General features: G+C 48.0%; 1 protein-coding gene across 1 annotated transcript; it reads right to left on the bottom strand.

Annotated features, from left to right (window-relative positions):
* Positions 1 to 3,058: 3,058 nt before the first annotated feature.
* CYP24A1 (cytochrome P450 family 24 subfamily A member 1) lies at positions 3,059 to 22,034 on the bottom strand. Its single transcript, XM_086330798.1, has 11 exons — positions 21,144 to 22,034; positions 20,735 to 20,925; positions 19,860 to 19,953; positions 17,055 to 17,151; positions 14,603 to 14,694; positions 13,516 to 13,627; positions 9,462 to 9,607; positions 5,006 to 5,172; positions 4,171 to 4,249; positions 3,495 to 3,692; positions 3,059 to 3,397 (listed from the first exon to the last, which is right to left on the bottom strand). Exons 1-11 carry the CDS (start codon positions 21,399 to 21,401, stop codon positions 3,287 to 3,289), a joined length of 1,545 nt encoding a protein of 514 aa, XP_086186924.1. The 5' UTR covers positions 21,402 to 22,034; the 3' UTR covers positions 3,059 to 3,286.
* Between the last annotated feature and the right edge of the window lie 2,501 nt (positions 22,035 to 24,535).

The following is a 24,535-nucleotide window of genomic DNA, read 5'->3' as shown; positions in this document are numbered from 1 at the left end:
AAAGTTTGAATGTTTAACTTTGGTTGTAAGACATGCAATGAAGGAGAAAACATCTTGTATTTTAAAGATTTTATTCTTTCAGAGAATTCAAAGAAGATATACAGAAGAAATCTGACAACACATGTGGATTTATAATTCTAAAAACTTTCACGACAGGAAGCTTATACCCATTTCAATGATATGTACATATTCGTTCATGTATGAAGATATAAATGTACACTTATGAAATAGTCTAAAGATGCAACTTAAAAAGGGAAATATTTATCAAATATACAGAAATATATGGTATGCTTTTAGGAAAAGTAGTAAAACCATGCACATAGATGATATGTAAACATACTTTTTAAGAAAGTTTTATAAGTATTGATTAAATCTGTATGTATTTTCCATTTATGAAATCACAATTTCCCAAGGAGTTCAAATCACATACCATGAGTTACATAGTCTATAATGCATGCACACTTTACTACTGACCCATTCTACAGTTGGGAAAATTAAGGCAGGGAACCTCACCGAATATTTTTAAGCTGTGACTAAACTTTAGAACATTGTCCTAAATAAACTTCAGATCCTAAATAAAATAATATATACACATTTTTTAAAATGATGTAAGCAAATTGTCATTAGAATACACACACAATTTAAAAACTTGATCCACACCTTAATATCATAGATTACATAGACGCAATGTCATAATTACATAATTTCAGGATCCTTTAACACAAGGATGCACTGTTAAATCATTAACACATCCTTGAATAGGAATTTTGACTTCATTAAAGTTGTTCTTAACATAGAGATCTTCTCTAGTTTTTCAATAATGCTTCTATTTCAGAATAAGAAAAAAAAAGTTTTATAGGGACCAGGTAATATGAACCAGTATTTACTTTTGCTTCCATTGTTACGCAGTATCTCCCCAAACGTTATATTAGAATCACAACAAATGGATGGCCAATATTGCCCTGAGCCACTGACAACCCAGCTCTAGGAGGTCTTTCACTGTGAAGTGTAAACTTTGAGAAGTGAAGATTCCAGCGAGGAGTCTGACATGGCAGGGACAGCAACATGCAGTGACTCTGCCTAACAGAGAAGCATCCAGCTGCTCTGTCGTGTCACGGAAGATGCCAGACGAAACAGCAAGACGAGCAAGTCCGTGCAGCCAGGGCGTGCCGACATCAGCTACGAAAGTCACGTGTGTGCAGCGCGTGTTCCCTGTGGAGGGCCTGGTCTTCCAGCACTCGGTCCGCTTTCCCTGAGCCAGATGCAATCTTAACCCCATCAGCAGCACAGACAGTGCAGCTTCTGGGGCAACTGTGCAGAAGACGGAGTGTAAACATCTGAGCCTAAGTGTTCTTTACGTGTCGTTTCATGGTTTTCCACCTTTGCTTTTCAGTCGTGCAGAAGCCCAAAACTTCCTTCTTGCAGGAGGGTCAAAATTGATGCTTTTGTCTTGATTAACAAAAAAAAAAAATCTGAAATATAAAGTCTACTCCAATTATACATCAGAGCAGTATAATTGAACAAAAGGGATGATTAGCAAAAATAAATGCTAAAACCAGTAAGTGCCCTGGGCTCGTCTGTTTTACCAGAGGAACCGTGCGTGGTGTCCAAGCTGAAGATGGGGAGTTTCACGATGAAGCTAGAATTCCTCCATGGTCCTACTTGATTCAGCTCTGCTTGTTGCCATGTTCAGAATGTGACAAATTGCCTAATGGTTCCAGACACCTGGGCATCCCAGGTGGCACAAGTGCTTAAGAAAAGAAACCTGTCTGCCAGTGCAGGAGATTCGATCCCGGGTGGGGAAGATCCCCTGGAGTAGGAAATGGCAACTCGTTTCAGTATTCTTGCCTGGAAAAATCCCACAGACAGAAGAGCCTGGTGGGCTACAGTCCATGGGGTTGCAAAGCCAGGCATGACTGAGCGCTTGTCAGCAGCAGGGTCAGACCCTTAGGGAGGAACTCGCTGGGCCTCATTCAGAGAGTTCATCTGAAATTGCACGTTTCCCAAATAATCCACCTATCAGCAAGTGAAGTGAAGTGAAGTCGCTCAGTCGTGTCCAACTCTTTTCGACCCCATGGACCGTAGCCCACCAGGCTCCTCCGTCCATGGGGTTCTCCAGGCAAGAATACTGGAGTGGGTTGCCATTTCCTTCTCCAAGGGATCTTCCCGACCCAGGGATTGAATCGAGGTCTCCCGCATTGCAGGCAGACGCTTTAACCTCTGAGCCACCAGGGAAGCCCAAGTCCCCCCTCAACTTGCTCTTAACGAACAGCAACTAGCTCGAGGCAGGTTCTAGGTGGTGCTGTTGAAACGGCTGAGTGATTGAGATTGAGTTTCACCACTGGCATCTCATTCTATAAAGCTGTCGGAGCTGTCATATTTCCACATAAGCTGATATTGAGATTCCTCAGGTTAACTTTTTATCACTTTAATAGTTAAAAATTCATTTTACTGTGGATTAGGGGAAAATAAGTAGACTAAAAAACACCAATTCATCAAGGAAATTATCACTTTGGAATAAGGCTGGCAAGAGCTGTGTTGGATTTCTGATCTACAGAAGGATAAAATCATAAACGCTATATCATAACACAAGTTTTAGTAACTTGTAATTCCTTTCATTAATTTTTTATGGCCACAGTAGAAAACCAATACAACCAGCCAACCCTACTCAGCGACCAGCTGTCTAAGGCTGTACCAAGGCGAGTTAAGTGCATGAGAGAGACTCTATGTCCTGCAAAGCCTTAAGAGGTTGCCAACTGGTCCTTTACTGGAAAAGTGTGTCCCCAACCCGATGTGAGCACATGTGCTAAGTCACTTCAGTCGTGTCCGACTCTCTGACCCTGTGGACTGCAGCCCGCCAGGCTCCTCTGTCTGTGGGATTCTCCAGGCAAGAACACTGGAGTGGGTCTCCATGCCCTCCTCCAGGGGATCTTCCCCACCCAGGGATCGAATTTGTGTCTCTTACATCTCCTGCATTGGCAGGTGGGTTCTTCCCCGTGAGTGCCACCTGGGAAGTCCCATGCCCTGATATTCACATGCAAAAACCATGACCAGCAGCTTGAATTTTGGAGCGCTCATTTGACGCTAGGCTCTGGGTTATGTATTTTGTGCTCATATCAACTTTCTGGATGGATACTATTTTGGTCCTCATGTAACAAATGAAAAAAGTAATTCAGGCAGAAAGGTTAAGTAACTGTTCGGGTCACCGGGCGAACCCACGTCCGGCTGACTGCAAGCGCGGCTCACCGCCTGGCCACCCTGCGCCCTGCTGCCCACCCGCGGCTTCTCATCGCTGGCGGAAGGCGACGGGCAGCTGCCGGCCGGGGACCAAGTTGCCCAAATGCAGCGTCTCCACAGGCTCGAGGTCTGTGGCCACGACGTCGTATTTGCGGACAATCTGAAACACAGGAGCACAGGAAAGTGGAGTTAGCCCCTCTGCTCCTGCCTCGAGGAAAGCCCAGTGCGCAGTCGCGGAAACGCCGCCAGGGTCTTACCCAGCAGAGCGCCAGGTGGAGCTGGAGTTCAGCTAACCGGCGACCAATGCACATTCTTTTCCCAACGCCGAATGGAAGATGGGCAAAAGGGCTGATCTTTTTCTTGTCCTGAAGCCACCGTTCAGGCCTAAACTGACTTGACTCCTCAAAGTTTTCTTCACTGGATCCCAACACATGGGTATTTAGAACCAGTACAGTCTACAATCACACAGAAACATAAAGCACTTAAACATCTCAATAGCAAGATTTACAAAAGCCATCACCTTACAAATGTGAAAGTAACCCACAAATGTATGACAGCAATGAATGCCAGCATGCAGTGAGTGCTGGAAAAGTGCCGGGTGGTAGAAATACTTCAAGAACCTTAAAACTTTGCATCTCATTTTCACAACCCCAGGTGGTGAGTTCTATTATTATTCCCATTTTGCAGATGAGAAAGCTGAGGCTCATGGAGGTTATGTAACCCACTCAAGGCTCTACTTGCATCCAGGTCTCTCTGTCTCCATAACCCCTATTCCTAATACTAGACTACAGGACACATCAACTGTATACTGCAATCTCCATTTTTCTAAAATGAATGCTCTCCCAGTAGAAACGTTTCAGGAGGTCTGCAGGGCATTTGAAGAGGGTGTCTCTCAAAGCTCTGTAGGGTATAGATTATATACATTTTACTTACTCCTTTGGGTAAAGCATATTCCCCCAGAACCATTGCCTTGTCGAGCGTCCGAGTTGTAAATGGGACAGTCGGGTTAAGCCTGAAAACACAAAATCAGAGATGTCAAGGTGGGCACAGACCAAGTCTTAGCTCAAGGGAATTCAGAGTCTGGCTAAATAAACAATCACTGCCTAAGTTCTCATAAAGGGGACATGACTCCAACTCTTTACAAGCAGTTCTCTTTCTTCCCAGTATTTACACCTCTTGCTTTATTCCTTATTGTGTTGGTTAAACCCCCAGTGTAAGCTCACAGCTGTTGACAGTGATGGTCCCGTTTCACTCTAGACTTCAAATGTGCGCATTTACACGCCTCGCCGGCAAGCTTGCTGTTTGTCCTGGGTTTCTTCCACCTGCCCTTCATAAAGTTAAAGATATTCCCTTCGAATCCTAAGACTTTATGGGTTTCATTTTCCAGAAAAAGAATCTTGAAAGACCATTTTATACAGAGGCTCAGAAACCAGCCTGTCTCTATGTCTTGTATAATAATACGGTTCCTCGCTGAGCTTTCATCTCGCTCCCTTCATTTGTGCCCCTAATCTTAATTATTGCTTATAGTGTCCATTCAAGTATTATTATTACTGATTTAAAGGGGGCAGACTCTGGGTTTCCAAGATTTAATAGAATTTGCCCAAATGATTTAAGGAATGAGTCATAGGACAGGAGTATGGTCCTGGAGGGTTTGTGTTTTTTTTTTTGGTAGCTTGCTAAATGTTTATGAATCAACTAAGGCGGGGATCCCTTATTATGTGTTGGAGAGAACAGCCGTCCGACATTCGTATTAGGCACGTGTTCTTACCTCATAGATTCTTTCAGACAGGCTTTTAAATATGGCATGTTCCTCAAATCCTCTGCCCGTGGCAACTGATTCTCAGGCAACACACTCTGAATTTCCTTAAAAAGCTTTTGTTGCACGTGGGGATTACGGGATAAATTGTAGAGAATCCACATTAAGCTGTTTGCCGTCTGAAAGCCAAATGGACATAAACTTGAGTTTTCTGTAAATAAACTGCCTTGAAGCCTGTATCAGCTGAAGCAAAGGTGGTGCCTATCACCTTGCCATGAAAACACATGAGTGATGCCTTTTCCCACGTTCTTCTTGGCTGTGTCTCAAACAAATACCATGTATGAAAAGTCAGATTCAGCTTATAAAACACATCCGTGAATAATAGCTTATTTCCTGAGGGAATCAGAGAGTTTTTTGAATAGACAGCTGCGTTAGGACATAAACTGTAGCTTGGTATAAAAACGGAACGTAGATGAGGACATGTAAACTGCGAAATGCGAAGTCAGACAGGTGATTGTAATAACATCAACTTTCAGGTTGTTGTAAGTTTATCTTACAGAAAGTGTTACCATTGGGGGGAACTGGAGGAAGGATTAAGGAATCCTCTCTACTGTTGCTTAGAACTGTGTGTGAATCTACAGTTATCTCAAAATAAAATTTGTTAGTTGTTTAAGATAAATAATAATATAAAAATTGAGTGGGGAGAGACAGATGGAGATCCTAGGAATGTTACTAATAAAAATGGGGTTTTTAAAAATTTTTCAGTGCAAATGCACAAGAAACTGCATTTCTGGAATTTAAAAGAAAGCTTTTTTTTTTGCCACACCCTCAAAAGCTACCATAAAATAAAAAGGCATTATCTATACTCAGAGTTTCAGCCTCAAGCAAAGAGCCATGGTAGATGGCAGCCAATACCAAAATAAGAAATTCTAGCATCAAGTTGAGTATTTCAAGGAAGCAGCCACAATTCTGACAAAGACATTCATGGCCTTTTAAGTGGCATCCTTTATTTTCTTTCCAAAGGCAATGAGAAGAGAAAAAATACTGGCAGAAACAGTGTGTGCAGCTTTTAGCTTCATAATGCTCACCACTGGTAGTCTTATATGTTTGTTTTTGGGCCTATACTTGGCTGCTGCTGCGGCTGCTGCTAAGTTGCTTCAGTTGTGTCCGACTTTGTGCGACCCCACGGACTGCAGCCCACCAGGCTCCTCCATCCATGGGATTTTCCAGGCAAAAGTACTGGAGTGGGGTGCCATCGCTTTCTCCATATTCTTGGCTAATTTAAGCCAAATATCCCCATAAAAATGGTTACTATGTCCTCTCTCGGCAGACACAGAGACGCTTTAGCAAAGTGTCACTCACACAAATGAGCAAAGTGCAGGACAACTTGGAGCCGATGGTATTTATTATTTTTGGAAGAAGATGCCTCCAAGAAGCCTTCTTCATGTCAGAGGACTGGCAGCCTCAGCTGCAAATAAACTGTGGATGTCATTATTACAAGAGGCCGATTTTCAAAACAGGAAGAGGGCGTAGCCACCAAATTAGATACACTTTCAGATTTCTCTGATTTTCCAAATGCGACGTTCAGAATAGCCAGGACGGAAAAAGAAACAGATTGACCCATATCAGTGGGTCCCTTACCGCAAGTACCAGACAGAGTTCCCAAAAGGCAGATAACTGTAGCTTTCACCAGAGCCTTGAAGGACAGCCTGGCCTGTGGGGGTAACTGCAGAGGCCGGACGCAGGGCAAGCGGCCTCAGAAACCTCAGGGGCGCAAAGTATCCCGGCCTGACCTCCGCGGAGGACACCCGTCTCCTCGCTGGCCTTCCCACTTCTGCTCTCTCGGCGGGGTCCACTCCCCATCTGCCAGCTAGAGCCCACTCTTGCTGTTTTGCTAAGTCACGTCTGACTCTCTGTGACCCCGTGGACTGTAGCTCTTCTGTCCATGGCACTTCCCAGGCAAGAGTACTGGAGTGTGTTGCCATTTCCTCCTCCAGGGGATCTTCCCGTCCCAGGGATTGAACCTGCATCTTCTGAATGGGCAGGCAAGTTCTTTACCACTGAGCCACCAGGGAAGCCCAGAGACCACTTTACCAAACCTCACTTTGATCAAGTTACTCCCCTGTTTAAAATGCTCCAAGAGCTTTTCATCACAGGAGTAATAATCCAAATATCTTACCAAGTGAAAAGTATTAGTTGTTAAGTTGTGTCTGACTCTTTGGGACCCCATGGACTGTAGCCCACCAGGCTACTTTGTCCGTGGAATTCTCCAGGCAAGAATACTGGAGTGGGTTGCCATTTCCTTCTCCAGGGGATCTTCCCAACCCAGGGATCGAATCTGGGTCTCTCACATTGTAGGCAGATTCTTTACCATCTGAGCTGCCAGGGAAGCCCCACCTCCTAAGGCTCCTGGCTAACAGAGCCCCTGGGCTTCTCCCAGACCAACTTGACTCCATGGGCTAGTTCTTCAGGCCACCCTCTTTCTGCCCCAGGCCCTTTGCATGTGCTGTTTCCTCCTCTTGAGTGCTCCTCCACCCGATCTTCCCTTGGCCGTCTCCTTCTCATCATTCCAGTGTCAGCGCCAGTATGACATCCTCAGAGAGGGACCACCTCCCCTGCCTCTCAGTGACTCACCCTGATGTATTGCTCCGGGGCCTGGGCCACTATCTGAAATGATGCATCTCAATGGTCGTTTACTTGTGTATTGCCGGTTCCCCAAGGCCACTGAAGTTCCGTGAGGGAAACTGGTTCTTCGTGGTCTCTCAAGTACCCGGAACAGTGCCTGACACATAGCAGATACTCAGTAGTTCCTAAATGTTTTCATTTATTGAACAAGTATTTACTGAACACCCACCTTGTGCCAACTTCTAGTCCACATCCTAGGAATACAGCAGGGGACAAAACGAAGTCATCCCTGCTATGTCATCACTGGGAACTCACATCCCAGATGGAAAAAGAAGAATAATGGGGGAAGCTTCCCTGTTACCACTCTCAGGAGCCTCTCGGGGTAAGAGATTTAGTGGGAAAATGAGCTGAAGTTCCCACTTTTCAGCCTTCTGGAGCACGGGGAGAAATGAGAAAACGAGCTGAAGTTCCCGCTTTTCAGCCTTCTGGAGCACGGGGAGAAATGAGAAAACGAGCTGAAGTTCCCGCTTTTCACAGCCTTCTGGAGCATGGGGAGACATGAGAACCTTGCTATTCTTTGATGTAGAAAACCCTACTTTTTTGTTCAGATCAGAAACACCACGGAACATGGAACAGAAGTGACCTGGTATGCATTTTTCTCAGAGACGACAGTTGTGTGAGGGGTGTTGGGCCATCGAGGAATATTAATATTATCACTCCAAAGATACTGCAACTCCCCTGAACACCTGCCAGTATTTGTGTTTGGAGTTTGGCTGTACTGTGTACCTACAAGGAATGTCAACCATAGCGAGGACAGAAGTTTGGCTTTTAAAATTGGCTGTCTCAGAGGTCCCTGGTGGTCCAGTGGTTAAGAATTTACCTGCTAGTGCCGGAGACACGGGTTTGACCCCTGGTCTGGGCAGATTCCACATGCCGAGGAGCAACTAGGCCCGTCTGCCACAACCACTGAGTCCCACGCACCGAGAGCCGGTGCTCCCCATCAAGAGACGCCGCCGCAGTGAGAAGCCCCCGCCCACAACCAGAGAAAAGCCGTGCGCAGCAGCAAAGACCCAGCACAGCCAAAAATACACGAGTAAGCGTATTTTTTAAAACTAATCAGTAAATAAAATAAGATTAGCTGCTTCACTGAAATTGAGATCAAGCTTTCCCAAGCTCCCTCTGTTGACAATTTTAAATGGAAAAAAAATATTGGATTAGCAGAGAGTATTTCAGTATTTTTAGACTAAACAACCACCAGAGTGAGGCACTTTGGTAAGATGCAAAACTAAAATATATCCAATGTTTAAAAACCTAGATTACCTGCCTTGCTACAGTGTAGAATTTTACTGCTTCTGAATTCCTGTAGTACTTTGATATTTGTCATGACACTGATATTCTGCTCTGGATTTTTGTCCCTGCATGCATGCTCAGTTGCTTTCCTCGTGTCTGACTCTTTGTGACCCCATGGACTGTAGCCCGCCAGTCTCCTCTGTCCATGGGCTTCTCCAGGCAAGAATGCTGGAGGGGGTTGCCGTGCCCTCCTCCAGGGGATCTTCCCGACCCAGGGATCTAACCCGAGTCTCTTACATCTCCTGCATTGTCACCAGCATCACTTTCGAAGCCCTTTTTGTCTCTAAAGCACGTGAATTTTTCTATCACATTTACACACACAGGCTGTGCATGGGGTCTCCCACACGTTCGAGTAGACTTCTTATTTCTGCTAAGCTTTTAAAGCTCAGTGCGTCCTTGTGGAATGAGTGAATTGAATGACCATGTACCATTTGTCATGGAAAAGATTTTACAGCCCATTGATTTAGTAAACCCAAACCAGGCCCACCCTTACCGTCTCCACCGCAGCCAGCTGGAGCTCCGTTACGGCCGCGTACAACTCTTTCTTTGAAAGCTGATTGTGGTGATAAATGTCACAAAGGAAATCCATGCTGGGCTGCTCAGAATATTTCTCTAACCGGTTGTCCACACAAGATTTGACTATTGGAGGAGAGGAAAGGGGTGAAGAAATCAGCTGAAAGTCAGGATGAGGAAAAGAACAAAGCAGAACCCAGGATCAAATTCTCCCTGTAACGCCCAAAGGGCCTTTGCAGGCAATCTGACGGTTTGTTAGATAAGCTAATATTGCCTTGTTGCTAAGTCGCCAAGGACTGACCAATGCCTGCATGAGCACAAGAGTCCCCTGGGAATCCTCTTAAAATGCAAACTCTGATTCAGGAGTCCAGTGGGGGCCTGGAAGTCTGGTTTCCAGCAGGCTTCCCTGTGTTGCCGATGCTGGGTCTGGGGTCGTGTCTCGAGTAGGGAGCGCTGAGAGTTCAGGAGAGGTCATCATGAGACAGGGGTGGGGTTTGGGTCCGTCTTAGAATCAGAACCTGGACTCCCATCCAGACATGAGGCAGATGCGGTCACTGACGCAGACGGGGGGCCCTGGCTCCCAGATCAACAGAGAGGAGAAGCCCCCACCCCCGCTGCCGAACAACAATGCGCACACACAGAGCAGGGCCCACGCCGGCCGACACGAAGGCGAGTGCCTCTGCTGTTGGTACAGCACGTGCTAGGCACACATCTCCTTCCCTCAACCCATTACGGAAGCCACCATCGTCATAGTCATCACAGTGAGGATGGCAAAAACGGTAGCATCAATGAATGGCACGGCGCTTAGAGCTGGACCCTCCGGAGTCCTTCTGTCTGACTTCAGAGCCTGGCTTTGCCATCGCCTCGTAGACGATCTTGATAAGCATTAACTTCCTTGTGCCTCACTTTCGTCAGGGGTGTCCGATAAGAGGACCTGTCTTATAGGATTTCTGTGAGAATTAAATGAACGTGTGTGTATGTGTTAATGTGTGTATATGTGTATATGTATGTGTGTGAATGCATGTGTGCATGTGTGTGTGAATGTGTATGTGAATGTGTGTATATGTATGTATGAATGTGTGTGAATATGTGTAAATGTGTGTAATGTGTATGTGAATCTGTGTGTATGTATGAATGCATGTGTGCATCTGTGTGTGAATGTGTATGTGAGTGTGTGTATATGTATGTGTGCATGTGTGTGTGCATGTGTGTGGGTGTAAATGTGTGTAATGTGTATGTGAATCTGTGTGTGTGTATGAATGCATGTGTGCATGTGTGTGTATGTGTAAATGTGTGTATGTATGTGTGAATGTGTGTCTGTGTGAATGTGTGTGTGTGTGTGATCATACAGTAATTCTTAGCACTGAATATTCCCTCCACACCGTACCAGAAGTAGCTCTGATGCACTGAGACACTGGGCTGCGCTGGGTCTCACATTCTTCTTATTAGACTTAAAACGGTGGCACTGAGACACACACTGCTACTGTGAACACTGTTGATGCTGCTGTGACCATCAGCCCGTTTTAAAGACAAGATCTGATAGATGAGTGCCTGATGAACTATGGACGGAGGTTCATGACACTGTACAGGAGACAGGGATCAAGACCATCCCCATGAAAAAGAAATGCAAACAAGCAAAATGGCTGTCTGAGGAAGCCTTACAAATAGCTGTGAAAAGAAGAGAAGTGAAAAGCAAAGGAGAAAAGGAAAGATATAAGCATCTGAATGCAGAGTTCCAAACAATAGCAAGGAGAGATAAGAAAGTCTTCCTCAGCAATCAATGCAAAGAAATAGAGGAAAACAACAGAATGGGAAAGACTAGAGATCTCTTCAAGAAAATTAGAGATACCAAGGGGACATTTCATGTAAAGATGGGCTCAATAAAGGACAGAAATAGTATGGACCTAACAGAAGCAGAAGATACTAAGAAGAGGTGGCAAGAATACACAGAGGAACTGTACAAAAAAGATCTTCATGACCAAGATAATCACGATGGTGTGATCACTGACCTAGAGCCAGACATCCTGGAATGTGAAGTCAAGTGGGCCTTAGAAAGCATCAGTATGAACAAAGTTAGTGGAGGTGATGGAATTCCAGTGGAGCTATTCCAAATCCTGAAAGATGATGCTGTGAACGTGCTGCACTCAATATGCCAGCAAATTTAGAAAACTCAGCAGTGGCCACAGGACTGGAAAAGGTCAGTTTTCATTCCAATCCCAAAGAAAGGCAATGCCAAAGAATGCTCAAACTACCGCACAATTGCACTCATCTCACATGCTAGTAAAGTAATGCTCAAAATTCTCCAAGCCAGGCTTCAGCAATATGTGAACCGTGAACTTCCAGATGTTCAAGCTGGTTTTAGAAAAGGCAGAGGAACCAGAGATCAAATTTCCAACATCTGCTGGATCATGGAAAAAGCAAGAGAGTTCCAGGAAAAACATCTATTTCTGCTTTATTGACTATGTCAAAGCCTTTGACTGTGTGGATCACAATAAACTGTGGAAAATTCTTCAAGAGATAGGAATACCAGACCACCTGACCTGCCTCTTGAGAAACCTATATGCAGGTCAGGAAGCAACAGTTAGAACTGGACATGGAACAACAGACTGGTTCCAAATAGGAAAAGGAGTTCGTCAAGGCTGTATATTGTCACCCTGTTTATTTAACTTGTATGCAGAGTACATCATGAGAAACGCTGGACTGGAAGAAACACAAGCTGGAATCAAGATTGCTGGGAGAAATATCAATAACCTCAGATATGCAGATGACACCACCCTTATGGCAGAAAGTGAAGAGGAACTCAAAAGCCTCTTGATGAAAGTGAAAGAGGGTGAAAAAGTTGGCTTAAAGCTCAACATTCAGAAAATGAAGATCATGGCATCTGGTCCCATCACTTCATGGCAAATAGATGGGGAAACAGTGGAAACAGTGGCAGACTTTATTTTTTTGGGCTCCAAAATCACTGCAGATGGTGACTGCAGCCATGAAATTAAAAGATGCTTACTCCTTGGAAGGAAAGTTATGACCAACCTAGATAGCATATTAAAAAGCAGAGATATTATTTTGCCAACAAAGGTCCGCCTAGTCAAGGCTATGGTTTTTCCAGTGGTCATGTATGGATGTGAGAGTTGGACTGTGAAGAAAGCTGAGTGCCAAAGAATTGATGGTTTTGAACTGTGGTGTTGGAGAAGACTCTTGAGAGTCCCTTGGCCTGCAAGGAGAACCAACCAGTCCATCCTAAAGGAGACCAGTCCTGGATGTTCATTGGAAGGACTGATGCTGAAGCTGAAACTCCAGTACTTTGGCCACCTCATGAGAAGAGTTGACTCATTGGAAAAGACCCTGATGCTGGGAGGGATTGAGGGCAGGAGGAGAAGGGGACGACAGAGGATGAGATGGCTGGGTGGCATCACCGACTCGATGCACATGAGTTTGGGTGAACTCCGGGAGTTGGTGATGGACAGGGAGGCCTGGCGTGCTGCGATTCATGGGGTCGCAAAGGGTCGGACACGACTGAGCTGAACTGAAAGACAAGATAAGTGAGGGTGAAAAGCAGTCTGGACTTCCCTGGTGGCCCAGTGGCTAAGACTCCACGCTGCCAATGCAGGGGGCTTGGGTTCCATCCCTGATCAGAGAACTAGATTCCACATGTCACAGCTAAGACCCAGTGCATCCAACTAAATAAATAAAAATCAATAAATATTAAAAAAAATTTTTTTAAAGAAAAAAAGTGTATTTGGTGAAGCCACTATGCCCGATGACAGAGCTGGAACTTGAGCTCAGGAATCTTTGACTCTGAAACTCTTGCTTTTAATCACTCCTATTTCTCAAAAAAGACTACAGGAAACTACCTCCTGCCTTTCTCTTAGAATGTATCTGCACCAGGGCAATCCCCAGACTCAAGCACTTGCAAAGTCTGAAAGAATCACGAGGAGCGGCTCCAGCCATGGGCGGGGTGCTGAGCCCAGGACAGCCACCCAGACCTCCACAGCATCTCCGGAGCCAGGACTGCTGGGCCCCTGCGGCCGCCTTACCTGATCTGAAGATAGTGTCCCATGCCTGTGTGTGCGCCTGCCACACCCTGGTGTTGAGGCTCCTGTGCAGCTCAACCGGGGTGACCATCATCTTTCCAAACATGCTCATCATCTGTGGGGAACACAAATGCCTTTCAGCCCCCTGCTCTTAATCTCACAGACAACCTGCAGTCCACGAGAGAGGCGTCCTCAGCAGCCACATCCTCTGCTGCCCAAAGGCTGGACTCCCAGGGATGCCCCGGGCTCTCAGCACCAGTCCCCACCTGCTAAAGACACATGAAAATCAGCTTTGGGATGCTTTCCCCCTGGATGGGGTTCATAAAAAATTTGATCTTACAGGAATTCCCTGGTGGTCGAGTGGTAGGACTTGGAGCTTACGGTGTGGTGGCCCAGGTTCAGTCCCTGCTCAGGGAACTAAGACCCCACAAACCACACAGGAGTCGAAAAAAATTGATCTTATGACCTAAATGTAAAAAAAGAAAACTATAACCCTCATATCCACTTCCACTTCCAACAGTTTCCAAACTTTAGTCATTCTTGACACTGGTTTCACAGTGTCTGCTGCCTCCATATACAACCTAAACAATCCAGAAAATTTTACCTGAAAATTTTCAGATTCTTTAAGATAGTAGTTAATCAACTGACCTTTAGTTGAAAATTCTACTTTCACCTTGCCTGCCAGTGATTTAACATGCTTCTTTATTACATGTGCATATATGCACACAGGCTTCCCTGGTGGCTCAGTGGTAAAGAATCCACCTGCCAAGGCAGGAGACATGGGTTCGATCCCTGGGTTGGGAAGATCCACTGGAGTAAGAAATGGCAACCCACTCCAGTATTCTTGCCTGGAAAATCCCATGGACAGAGGATCCTTGTGGGCTACAGTCCATGGGGTCTCAAAAGAGTCAGACACAACTTAGCAACTCAACAACAATGTATGCACATACATTCATGAAAATACATAACACACCTTAAAATGAACACTTAACTACTATAATAAAATATATGCGGGAAACATTGGGATGCACATTTGTTGGGTCCTGTAAACAATTAATAAGGAAACTGCTCTCCCCTAGGGGACACTTACTGTTTTGACGGCCATGATGAAGTTCAAAGCTTCCTCCCCTGTGTTCTTCTGAAGGAGCCCAAATCTCTTCTCATACAGCACAAGGCAGATGCCTGTTATTTAAAGTAATCAACACTGTTACCCACTCACAGAGACACTGGAGTCTATGATTAGCTGGCTACCAAAGGATCAATCCCGTCTCCCATAAAAATGAGGTGTTTTCGAAGAACAGAAAGGCAGAGAGTCTAAGGCCAAGGGGCTTGATCACTCTCTTCTCTTCCTAGAAATTATCTCCAGCTCCAACAACTTGTCCTCTGCAGAACCTCCTGATCAGAAAAACCACTGTGAAGATGCAACCATTTTTATACCTGAGTGAATCTCTCCTGCAATGTCTTGCTTTTCTCAGTTTACCCTTGACATCACATGCAGCAGACACTGCTAATAACTACCCCATGCTCATTCTTCCCTCCTTCTTCCCTAAGAGAACCCTGGTTTACTTTGCTTGTTGGTGTACACATCCTCAGGCAGTAAGCCAGCATTGATCTCAGACAACCCTGCTCCCCGACTCCCAGGCTTCCCGAGGCAGCCACAGCAGTCACGTGACCTGGGGCTGGCCACTGGGCCTCCCGGAGGCACTTTTGCTTTCTTGACTGAGGGGGAAGAGTACAGCCAGCTTAGGTCTTCCCTCTTCCCTTCCTGCCTTTGCCCAGAATGCAGAGGTGAGACCAGGAGAGAAGGGAGCCGTTCTGCAACCAGCTCAGAATGAATGAGAAGGAAGACGGAACAGACTTGGGTCCCAGTGACACCACTGAGTGCCAGCTGTGGACTGGCCTCCTCAGGGTTTCTCGTAATGTTGGACGATAATTTGTAAACCACCATGGTCAGGTTTTCCTTGATTTGCAAAGAAATGCATGCGATACGCCTTCATTTGGGTATTTCCGGTGGACCATTTCCAAAACATATGCTTCTCTCCTCTGTAATCATCCCCTCTCTTGACTTTTCTTTCCCTTAACACCTCCTGTGGATTTCTTATCGGCATAGAGCTTTCTTATGTGCTAAGATGACTGACCGTGACTTTAAAGCGAGGTTTATCTGATCAGTGGGACAGGTCAAAACCAAAGCCTCTGAATGGGGCGTCCTCTCCAATTACGCACATCGGCAGCCAAGAGTAAGGCTTCCAGCGACTTGGACCATGGCACCTTCCTGCTGAAAGCACTCTACGATCGCTCCCAGGGACTTTGGGGTCAAAACCACACCTGCATCCCCGGTTTATACAGGTGGCTGTGAGGGCCACTGCCTGCCCCCCATCCTCTGCTTTGCCATCCGCGTCCCTTGCAGGACATGCTTTGGTCACTCGGAACCCCTTTCTTTCTCCTCCTTTCTCCTTCCACCTGGAATATTCTTCCCTCCTTCACTTCCCCTGGGGCATTCCTGCTCATCCCAGGCCTCGGCTGAGACGGTCCCACTTCCGTGCAGCAGCCCTGACCACACTCAGCTGGGGACAGCCTCTGGGACCCTCCGCCAGCCCTGATCCCCTTCAGCCAAGTGCTCCCCGTTCCACTGAAGGCGCCTTGCTTCCCCCACTGCATCCCCACCAGGAGGCGAGCACATCGAGGGAGGGCTTTACTTTTATCCCCAGTGTGGCCCTTAAAGTCAGTGACCAAGCTCCCTTCTGTTCAGAATGACGCATGGCTCCACATCTGACTCAAAGCAGAAGTTCTTTTCTTAAAAATGTATTTTATTTATTTGGCTCCACCAGATCTTAGTTGCTACGTATGCTCTTTTGCCGAACCCAGGTCCCCTGCATTGGGAGTGCGGGGTCTTAGCCACTGGACCACCAGGAAGGTCCTAAAGTAGAAGTTCTTTGGGGGGCTTTCAGGCTTAATCTCTCTCAGCTCCTCTCCCCATCCCCCATCATCCACTCCAGCCAGCACCCTCAGAAGTTCCTCAGAGACACGGCTCATGCTTCCACCCCAGAGCCTTTGCACTTCCCGACTCCACAGTTGGAACAGTCTCTCCACAGACCCCCTGATGGCGTGCTGCTCATCTCCCCTCAGGCCTCACCTCAAATGTCTCCTTACCAAGCAGGCCTGCCTCACCCAGGAAGCTGCGTTCTTTCTGACTCCCTTATTTCTTGACGGAGTACACACTAAAATATGTGTACTAGTTGGCTGTCACCGCTTTTAAAATCTGAGTTCCACGTGAGCAAGGATGTAGCCTGTTCTGTTCACTGCCGTGTCTGCAGTGCAGCGCCTGGCACTTCAGCAGGCATTGAATGAACGTTTGTTGAACGGCTACATAAACGATCCAGGGGGCATAGTGCCCTGAAGTGCCTGAAAGCATTCAGAGGGCTGCTATGGCCTTGCCTAGTCAGCAACAGGGTATGATCACAGGAGAGTGGCCAACGGACCCACCTTTGTCCTCAAAGTCACTTGCAAAATCAAACAGACAAGATCTGAAGAAGACAACTTACTTTCAAAAGACCATTTGTTCAGCTCCGTGTATAAGTCTTCAATGCGGCCTCTCTCATCACAGAGCTCATCTATTCTACCCATGAAATCAGCCAAGACCTTAAAAGAAAGAAATCACCAAAAACACATTTCAGTCACTGAAGGGAAACAGAAGTTTCAGGTTCAGTAAGCTAGCTTTGGGTTTTGTGACCTTGTATATTCACTGCTCATAATGTTATTCATTCTGAATCATCACTAATTATATATTCTCCTTGAGAGCTCACCTCCTGCCCCAACACCCTTGTACTGGGTTATTTCTTGAGCTTTCCCTGAAGCCTTCCTGGAGCTTAAGTTTCAGCATTTGATCTAAATTTAAGAAAAGGAAAACAGTTATTCTAATCAGAATGGAAAATAAACCACGAAGGAGGAACTGGCCAGTGTGTCTGTGGGCACAGCATCTCAAGGGCTCTGGCTGCCCTGAGGCTGGCCACTTCCAGAGGTGGGCACACAAATGTGTCCTTGCTGGTTGGTGTTGTATTAAGCACATTAGGCTTACAGCCAGGAAATCCGTAAATTCTGGACGCAGTACCATCACTAAACAGCTCTGTCACCTTGGCAGGTCGTGGGAGGTCCCTAAATGCCAGTTTCCACAGTCGGGATTTTAGATAACTACTGCTTTGCATCTAATGAGGCTTGTATGGAGCCAAGCAGTCCAGAGTGTATTATCTTAGCTGATCCTCAAACGGCGTCATGATGTAGAAAGTACTGCCATTACTCCCATTTCCTAGCTGACAGGTGAGAAGACTGAGGCTTAGAAAGTGACCAGGGCACTCTCCCCTGGACACATAAAGTGGCCATGTTGGGGTCTGGAGTAGGGTAAGCTCTTGGTGCTGCTGAGTCAGTAAGTTTTGTCTGACTCTCGAGACCCCATGGACTATAGCCCGCCAGACTCTTCTGTCCATGGGGCTTTCAGGTAAGAATACGGGAGTGGGTTAGGGGGCTTCCCTGGTGGCTCAGACAGTAACGAATATTGCAGTGGGTTGCTATTTCCTTCTCCAGGCATCTTCCCAACCCAGGGATTGAATCCACACCTCCTGTATTGGCAGGTGGATTTATCACTGAGCCACCAGGGAAGCCCTGAAATGGGGTGCAAGTGACTAAAAAACCCACAGACGAAACTAATAGGCATGTTGTGGTAGCCCACGGCACATTAAAAAGTACTTTGAATTTGCTCCCATCAAAAAATCCAGAGAGTTCATGTGAACATATTAATTTTCACTAGTCATCAAAGGGGCTTCCCTGGTAGCTCAGCCAGTAAAGAATCTGCCTCCAATGCAGGAGACCCTGGTTCAATTCCTGGATCAGGAAGATCCCCTGGAGAAGGGATAGGCTACCCATTCCAGTATTCTTGGGCTTCCCTGGTGGCTCAGGAGTAAAGAATCCACCTGCAATGCGGGAGATCTGGGTTCGATTCCTGAGTTGGGAAGATCCCCTGGAGAAGGGAAAGACTACCCACTCCAGTAGCCTGGCCTGGAGAATTCCATGGACTGTACAGTCTACACGATCACAAAGAGTAGGACACAACTGAGAAACTTTCACTTCACTTGAGTCCTCAAAGAATAATAATAATGAACAACTCTGGTGACACTCGGTCTACATTTCCATGTGGCAGGGATTTGCCGGAGCTGGAGCAGCTGTCTCCTCTAGGAAGGGCGTGTACTATTCCATTTGCTAACAGCCCTACTGGGCCTGCCTTACACATTTATATTAATCACGTGGTTCCTGGAAGCTTTTAAATTTGTAACCTTTCACCTATATGATCCTGTGTGGGTTCAGTTCAAAATAAATACCCAGAGTGGACAGGAGTAAAAAGAGTTCTCTATCTGCTTAAATCCTTTCCTCTTTGGCTTCCTGTTGGCTAAAGGATAATGCCTAAATACCTTAGCATGGCATTAAAAATACCTTTAAAAAAATACCTTAAAAATATTGTTAAGACCTGCCCTCTGCCCAGCATCACTTCAGAGAAAGCTTCACTTCAGCTGCCCTAAATGTACTATTCTCTGATCATACCATCTCATGCCTCCATATTGTCAGCAGGCTATTCTCTCTGCCTGAATGCCCTTCTCCATCTTCTCTGGCTTGCAGACTCTTACTCATCCTGCAAAACCCAGCTCAAATGTCACTACCTAGGAATTTTATAGCATCATCTCATTTAATCCTCACAGAAACCTATGGGGGTTTCCCAGGTGGTGCTAGCAGTAAATGCAAGAGACTGCCAATGCAGGAAACCTAAGAGACACAGATTTAATCCCTGAATCAGGAAGATCCCCTGGATGAGGCTACAACAATGCACTCCAGTCCTCCTGCCAGAAAATCCCATGCATGGACAGAGGCGTCTGGCAGGCCACAGGCCACAGGTCGTACAGAGTTGGACATGACTAAAGTGATTTAGCATGCATGCCCAGAAATCTATGGAGTGGAAATTGTGAACTCCTAGTTTATAGACTGGGAAACTGAGGAAGTTAAATGGTACAGTCAGGTTGCATAGCTGGGGTGGGGGTGCAGGACTGACTTTCAAATCTAAGACTGTGGAATGTCGAAGTCAATGCTCCTAACTGCTCTGCCACCAAGACACTACTTTAAAAGACAGGTGAGAAGAATTAAAGTTCTGGAGGTGGAGGAAGTGACGAGGAATGAGGAAGAAAGAAGAGTCCTGATACATCCAGATTGCCTGCTTTTTCCTTTGCGCTATGTGGCTGTGGCTTGAAGCTCCACTAATGTTCCCCCATCCCCAGGAAAACCAGGAAAGGGAGCCCCAGTCTGCAAACCTCGTTGATTTTGTCATCCAGCTTCATAATTTCCACCGGTTTCATTAGTTTCTTTTGAAAGGCACTCCTGACCCTCTGCCAGTCTTCCCCTTCCCTGGGAGAGAAGCAGAATTATATTTAGAGCAAATTGAAAGGAAAAGAATGAAGAAGCGCACATCCCTCCAGCTCTGTAAGTGCATTAACTATATAATCAAATGAACACAGAATCGTGCCAAGCAATAGCCAGAGAATATTAGCATTGGAATATTGGGGGCTGGTCTGACAATACAATGAATAAGCTCCTTTCCTCTGAGCCAAAGATCACGCCAGAAAGATGAAGCCAGGGCTTCTGGGGTGCCCTTGCTGGGGTTGAACTGGAAGGCCAGTGGCTTCAATTCCCAGCAGTAAGAGCGGGCGCATGAACTCACCACACCAGCAACGCAGAACTGTGTGAGGGAAAATTCTGTCATCTTTCAATCCATTGAATTGGGTTGAAAGCCACATGCACCGAACGCCTCAAATTTACAAACTAACTTCTGGCCTTTGAGCTAGAGGGTCACGGAATCTCAAGGGATACTTTGTATAACCTGATTGCCTGGCAGGCTGACTTGACAGTCTCCTCCTGCCCAGGGTCCGAACATCACAATCTTCATACCTTTCTGGCGTTTCTTTGCGGGAAAGGGCTGGCACAGCCCACTTGTCAGAAAGAACACAAGAGTCCTGTGCATAGCACGGCTGTCCTTCAACCCATTCCAGTCCACGCCAGAGCCCGCGACAGCAGCAGGTAGGGGCTTCCGTGTTCTCGCTGCACCAGGCGGGTCCAGCCCCAGGGAACCCTAACTCCCGTGCCTTCCCAGCTTCCAGCCGCCAGCCCCCATCCTGCGTCTCGGACTCACAGGATCAGCAGCCCGTAGCCCTCCTCGCGATAGTCGCGATAGGCCTTCCAAGGTTTGATCTCCAGCCTCTGGGGGTGCGCGCTCTCGCTGCGATACAGCGCTTCCAGCAGGCACGGCGAGCCCAGGTGCACCGAGTCGAAGGAACCCAACTTCATGCGGAAAATCTTGCCGTACTTCTTGTGGTACTCGACCTGCAGGGGCCGGGCGGGGCGCGAAGTCAGCGCGCATCCCGAGCAGTCCCTGGAGCGCTTGGCCCTCCTCGCACCTCCCTCCTCTCTGGGACCGCGGACCGCTGCAGCCGGGACAGCCGCGCGCACCGCACCGCACGCTCCACGCCGCGCGCCTCGGCGAGGGTTTGGAGAGCGAGGCGGGGAGAAGAGAGGGCACTGGGGCGCGACGGGGCACTTACCAGCGTGTCGTGCTGTTTCTTGAGGCCTCCTTTCCAGAGGATCTCCAGCAGGCTGCCCAGCAGTGGCCACTTGGTGGGACCGGGCAGGGTGGCCGCGTCCTGCGCTTCGCCCGGTTCCATCACGGGGCAGAGGGGCACCTCCCTCGGCCGACGGGGCGAGCACGCCGTCGATGTCACGGGTCTGGGTGGCTGCCCCAGGCTGCGAAGCTGCTGCAGGAAGGCGGCAAGGGAGCGGCTCTTGCTAATGGGTGAGCTCATGGCAGCGGGGGACACTGGGCTCCTGGGAAGGTGGGCACTGGGCAGGGCGAGCTTGTTAAAGAGGCGCCGGCGAGATTCGGGGTCTTGATACACGGAGAAAAAGCGGCAAGGCGGAGCAGCAGGTGCGGCGGGAAGGGCGGAAGGGGGACAGAGAGCCGTCAGGACCTGGGCGAGGATGCTGCACGCGGCACCGCGCTGCAGTCTCAGGGAGCGGATGCCCGCCGAGCGCCGGCCGCCGGGGCTGGAGGAGCGCAGTGGGGAGCTGGCTGTCTCTTGCAAGGAGGAAGACGGACGTGAGTTCGCCTGTTGGTGTTAAGTCTTACTTCCAGCTGTGGAGCCGAAGTGGAGGTGTCCAGGAGGGTAGAAGAGATGCTGCTGGCGCTGCGCTTTCCCCCTGTCCCGCTCCATGCCCGGGGACCATGTATTTATGGAGACCGGCCGCCCCGGGTGGCCAATGAGCGCGCTCGGTGGGGCGGACCGGGTTGCGGCTGGCCTGGCCGGGAGCGGCGCGGGGCCCGGGGCGGGGTGGCTGGGGGTGGGAAGAGGATGCAGTCAGCGAGGTGAGCGAGGGCGCCCGGGCCTCGGGTGACCGGTGCGCGGCTCTCCGGGCGGGAACGCCGCAGACTCCACCCCGGAGATAACCCCCGGGGAAGGCTGGCTCGCCGGAGTTCATCGGGGCTGCGCCTTGCGCGCCTCCCCGCCCTCGCCCGGCGGCTGCCGCCCGGCTCTTGCACAACCGCGCGGCCGGGCGGCCGGGCGGCGGAGGTCTCCGAGTGCGACCGGGGCGGCTGCGGGCGCCTGCCGGGGGCCCACGAGCCCTCGCGCCCCCTTCAAACCAGTTTTTGCCAGCTCGGACGGACCTCGTTGGAGGAAGCTTGGGTTTTTGCACCTCCCGAGGTGGGGAGGGTTTGCGACTTAGTGAAAGGAGACCCGAGGAAGTAATTTCACTTTCGGGTCTTAACTTGGGCAAGTCGTCCACCGGGCGCTCCACTCGCTGCTGCCGCTTCGGGTGGTTTTGCGATCGGCGGCAGAAGCGCGGCCAGCCCTTGAGGCGGGGCTCGGCCACCGCTTCCGACTCTTTGGACACCGAAGTCCCTGTGCACCTTCGAGCCGCGGTCCCCGTCTTCCTCACCCATCCCTGCTGCTGCTGCTAAGTCGCTTCAGTCGTGTCCGACTCTGTGCGACCCCATAGACGGCAGCCCACCAGGCTCCCCCGGCCCTGGGATTCTCCAGGCAAGAACACTGGAGTGGGTTGCCATTTCCTTCTCCAATGCATGAAAGTGAAAAGTGAAAGTGAAGTCGCTCAGTCGTGTCCGACTCTGTGCGACCCCATAGACAGCAGCCCACCAGGCTCCGCAGTCCCTGGGATTCTCCAGGCAAGAACCCTGGAGTGGGTTGCCATTTCCTTCTCCAATGCATGAAAGTGAAAAGTGAAAGTGAAGTCGCTCAGTCGTGTCCGACTCTTAGCGACCCCATGGACTGCAGCCCACCAGGCTCCCCCATCCATGGGATTCTCCAGGCAAGAGTACTGGAGAGGGGTGCCATTGCCTTCTGCGCACCCATCCCTACAAAGTCGAATTTAAGCAAGCGCGGGGGCACACACGCGCGCGCACACACACACGCCCACTTCTAGAGCCCTTGTGGCGGGCAGGGGTTGAACTCTCTGTACTAACTGAGGAAGAGAAGTTGAAGATTTTTGCTGACTGCTTTAAAGTGGTTCTTATTGCCCCCTTTTGATCCAGTACAAAAACTACCGCCAAGGAGGAAGTGAGGGAAGTTTTGTTACGTCTGAGGGTTTTTCAGTTATGTGACATCATTTTTTTTTAACCCTAGTGTTAAACTTCCCTGGCAAGTTCACTGTAAACTCTTAGCTGGTTTCTAGAAACCTTTTACAGTCCGACTGGAGCTTGAACTCTGTCGTTTCAGATTTGTCTTGATTACAGTTCAGTGACTGTTCATGTTAATAGAAGTAACATGATATCTGAATATAATTTATACATAATGTATCTACATAGCTATCTATATATATATACTATACAGCACATATTATGCAGCACATGCTATAGATTACACACTATATGTAATATACACTACATCTTGTTACCATATGTTACAGAGTGTACTTTCTACGGTTTATGATGTGCTTCCCAGGTGGCTTCGTGGTAAAGAATCCACCTGCCAGTGCAGGAGACCTGGGTTTGATCCCTGGATGGGGAATACCCCCTGGAGAAGGAAATGGTAACCCACTCCAGTATTCTTGCCTGGAGAATCCCAAGGACAGAGGAGCCTGGCAGGCTACAGCCATGGGCTCCAAAAGAGCTGGACACAACTTAGCAACTAAACAACGACAAAGGGCTTATGACTTCAGCTCAGTCGCTCAGGCGTGTCCAATGACCCCATGGACTGCAGCACGCCAGGCCTCGCTGTCCATCACCAACTCCCAGATTTTACTCCAACTCATGTCCATGGAGTCGGTGATGCCATTGAACCACCTCATCCTCTGTTGTCCCCTTCTCCTCCTGCCTTCAATCTTTCCCAGCATCAGGGTCTTTTCCAATGAGTCAGTTCTTCATATCAGATGGCCAAAGTATTGGAATTTCAGCTTCAGCATCAGTCCTTCCAATGAATATTCAGGACTGATCTCCTTTAGGATGGACTGGTTGGATCTCCTTGCAGGCCAAGGGACTCTCAAGAGTCTTCTGCAACACCACAGTTCAAAAGCATCAATTCTTTGGGGCTTAGCTTTCTTTATAGTCCAACTCTCACATCCATACATGACTACTGGAAAAACCTTAGCTTTGACTAGACAGACCTTTGTTGGCAAAGTAATGTCTCTACTTTTTAATATGACTTAGCCAGGCACTAAGCTAAACATTTTACATAGAATTTCCCATTTCGGCCCAATAACAAAAATTAAATGGATAAATAAATTTGAAATTTAGAGAGTTATATAATTTGTCCTGGGACACAGACCTTACCACTAGGCTCCTGTGGGAGTCAGATCGAGATTTTCTGATTTTAGCCTTTACTATGTACATTCATATACAACATGCTGCAACAGCATCCCACTCCAGTACTCTTGCCTGGAAAATCCCATGGACGGAGGAGCCTGGTAGGCTGTAGTCCATGGGGTC

This window comes from Bos grunniens, chromosome 13 (assembly GCF_055505025.1).
Source record: "Bos grunniens cultivar Pamir isolate PY7600 chromosome 13, Bosgru_T2T1.0, whole genome shotgun sequence".
Classification (NCBI taxonomy): Eukaryota; Metazoa; Chordata; class Mammalia; order Artiodactyla; family Bovidae; genus Bos; species Bos grunniens.
The sequence above is the reverse complement of the archived record's forward strand: the minus strand, read 5'-3'. Positions and strand labels throughout refer to the sequence as shown.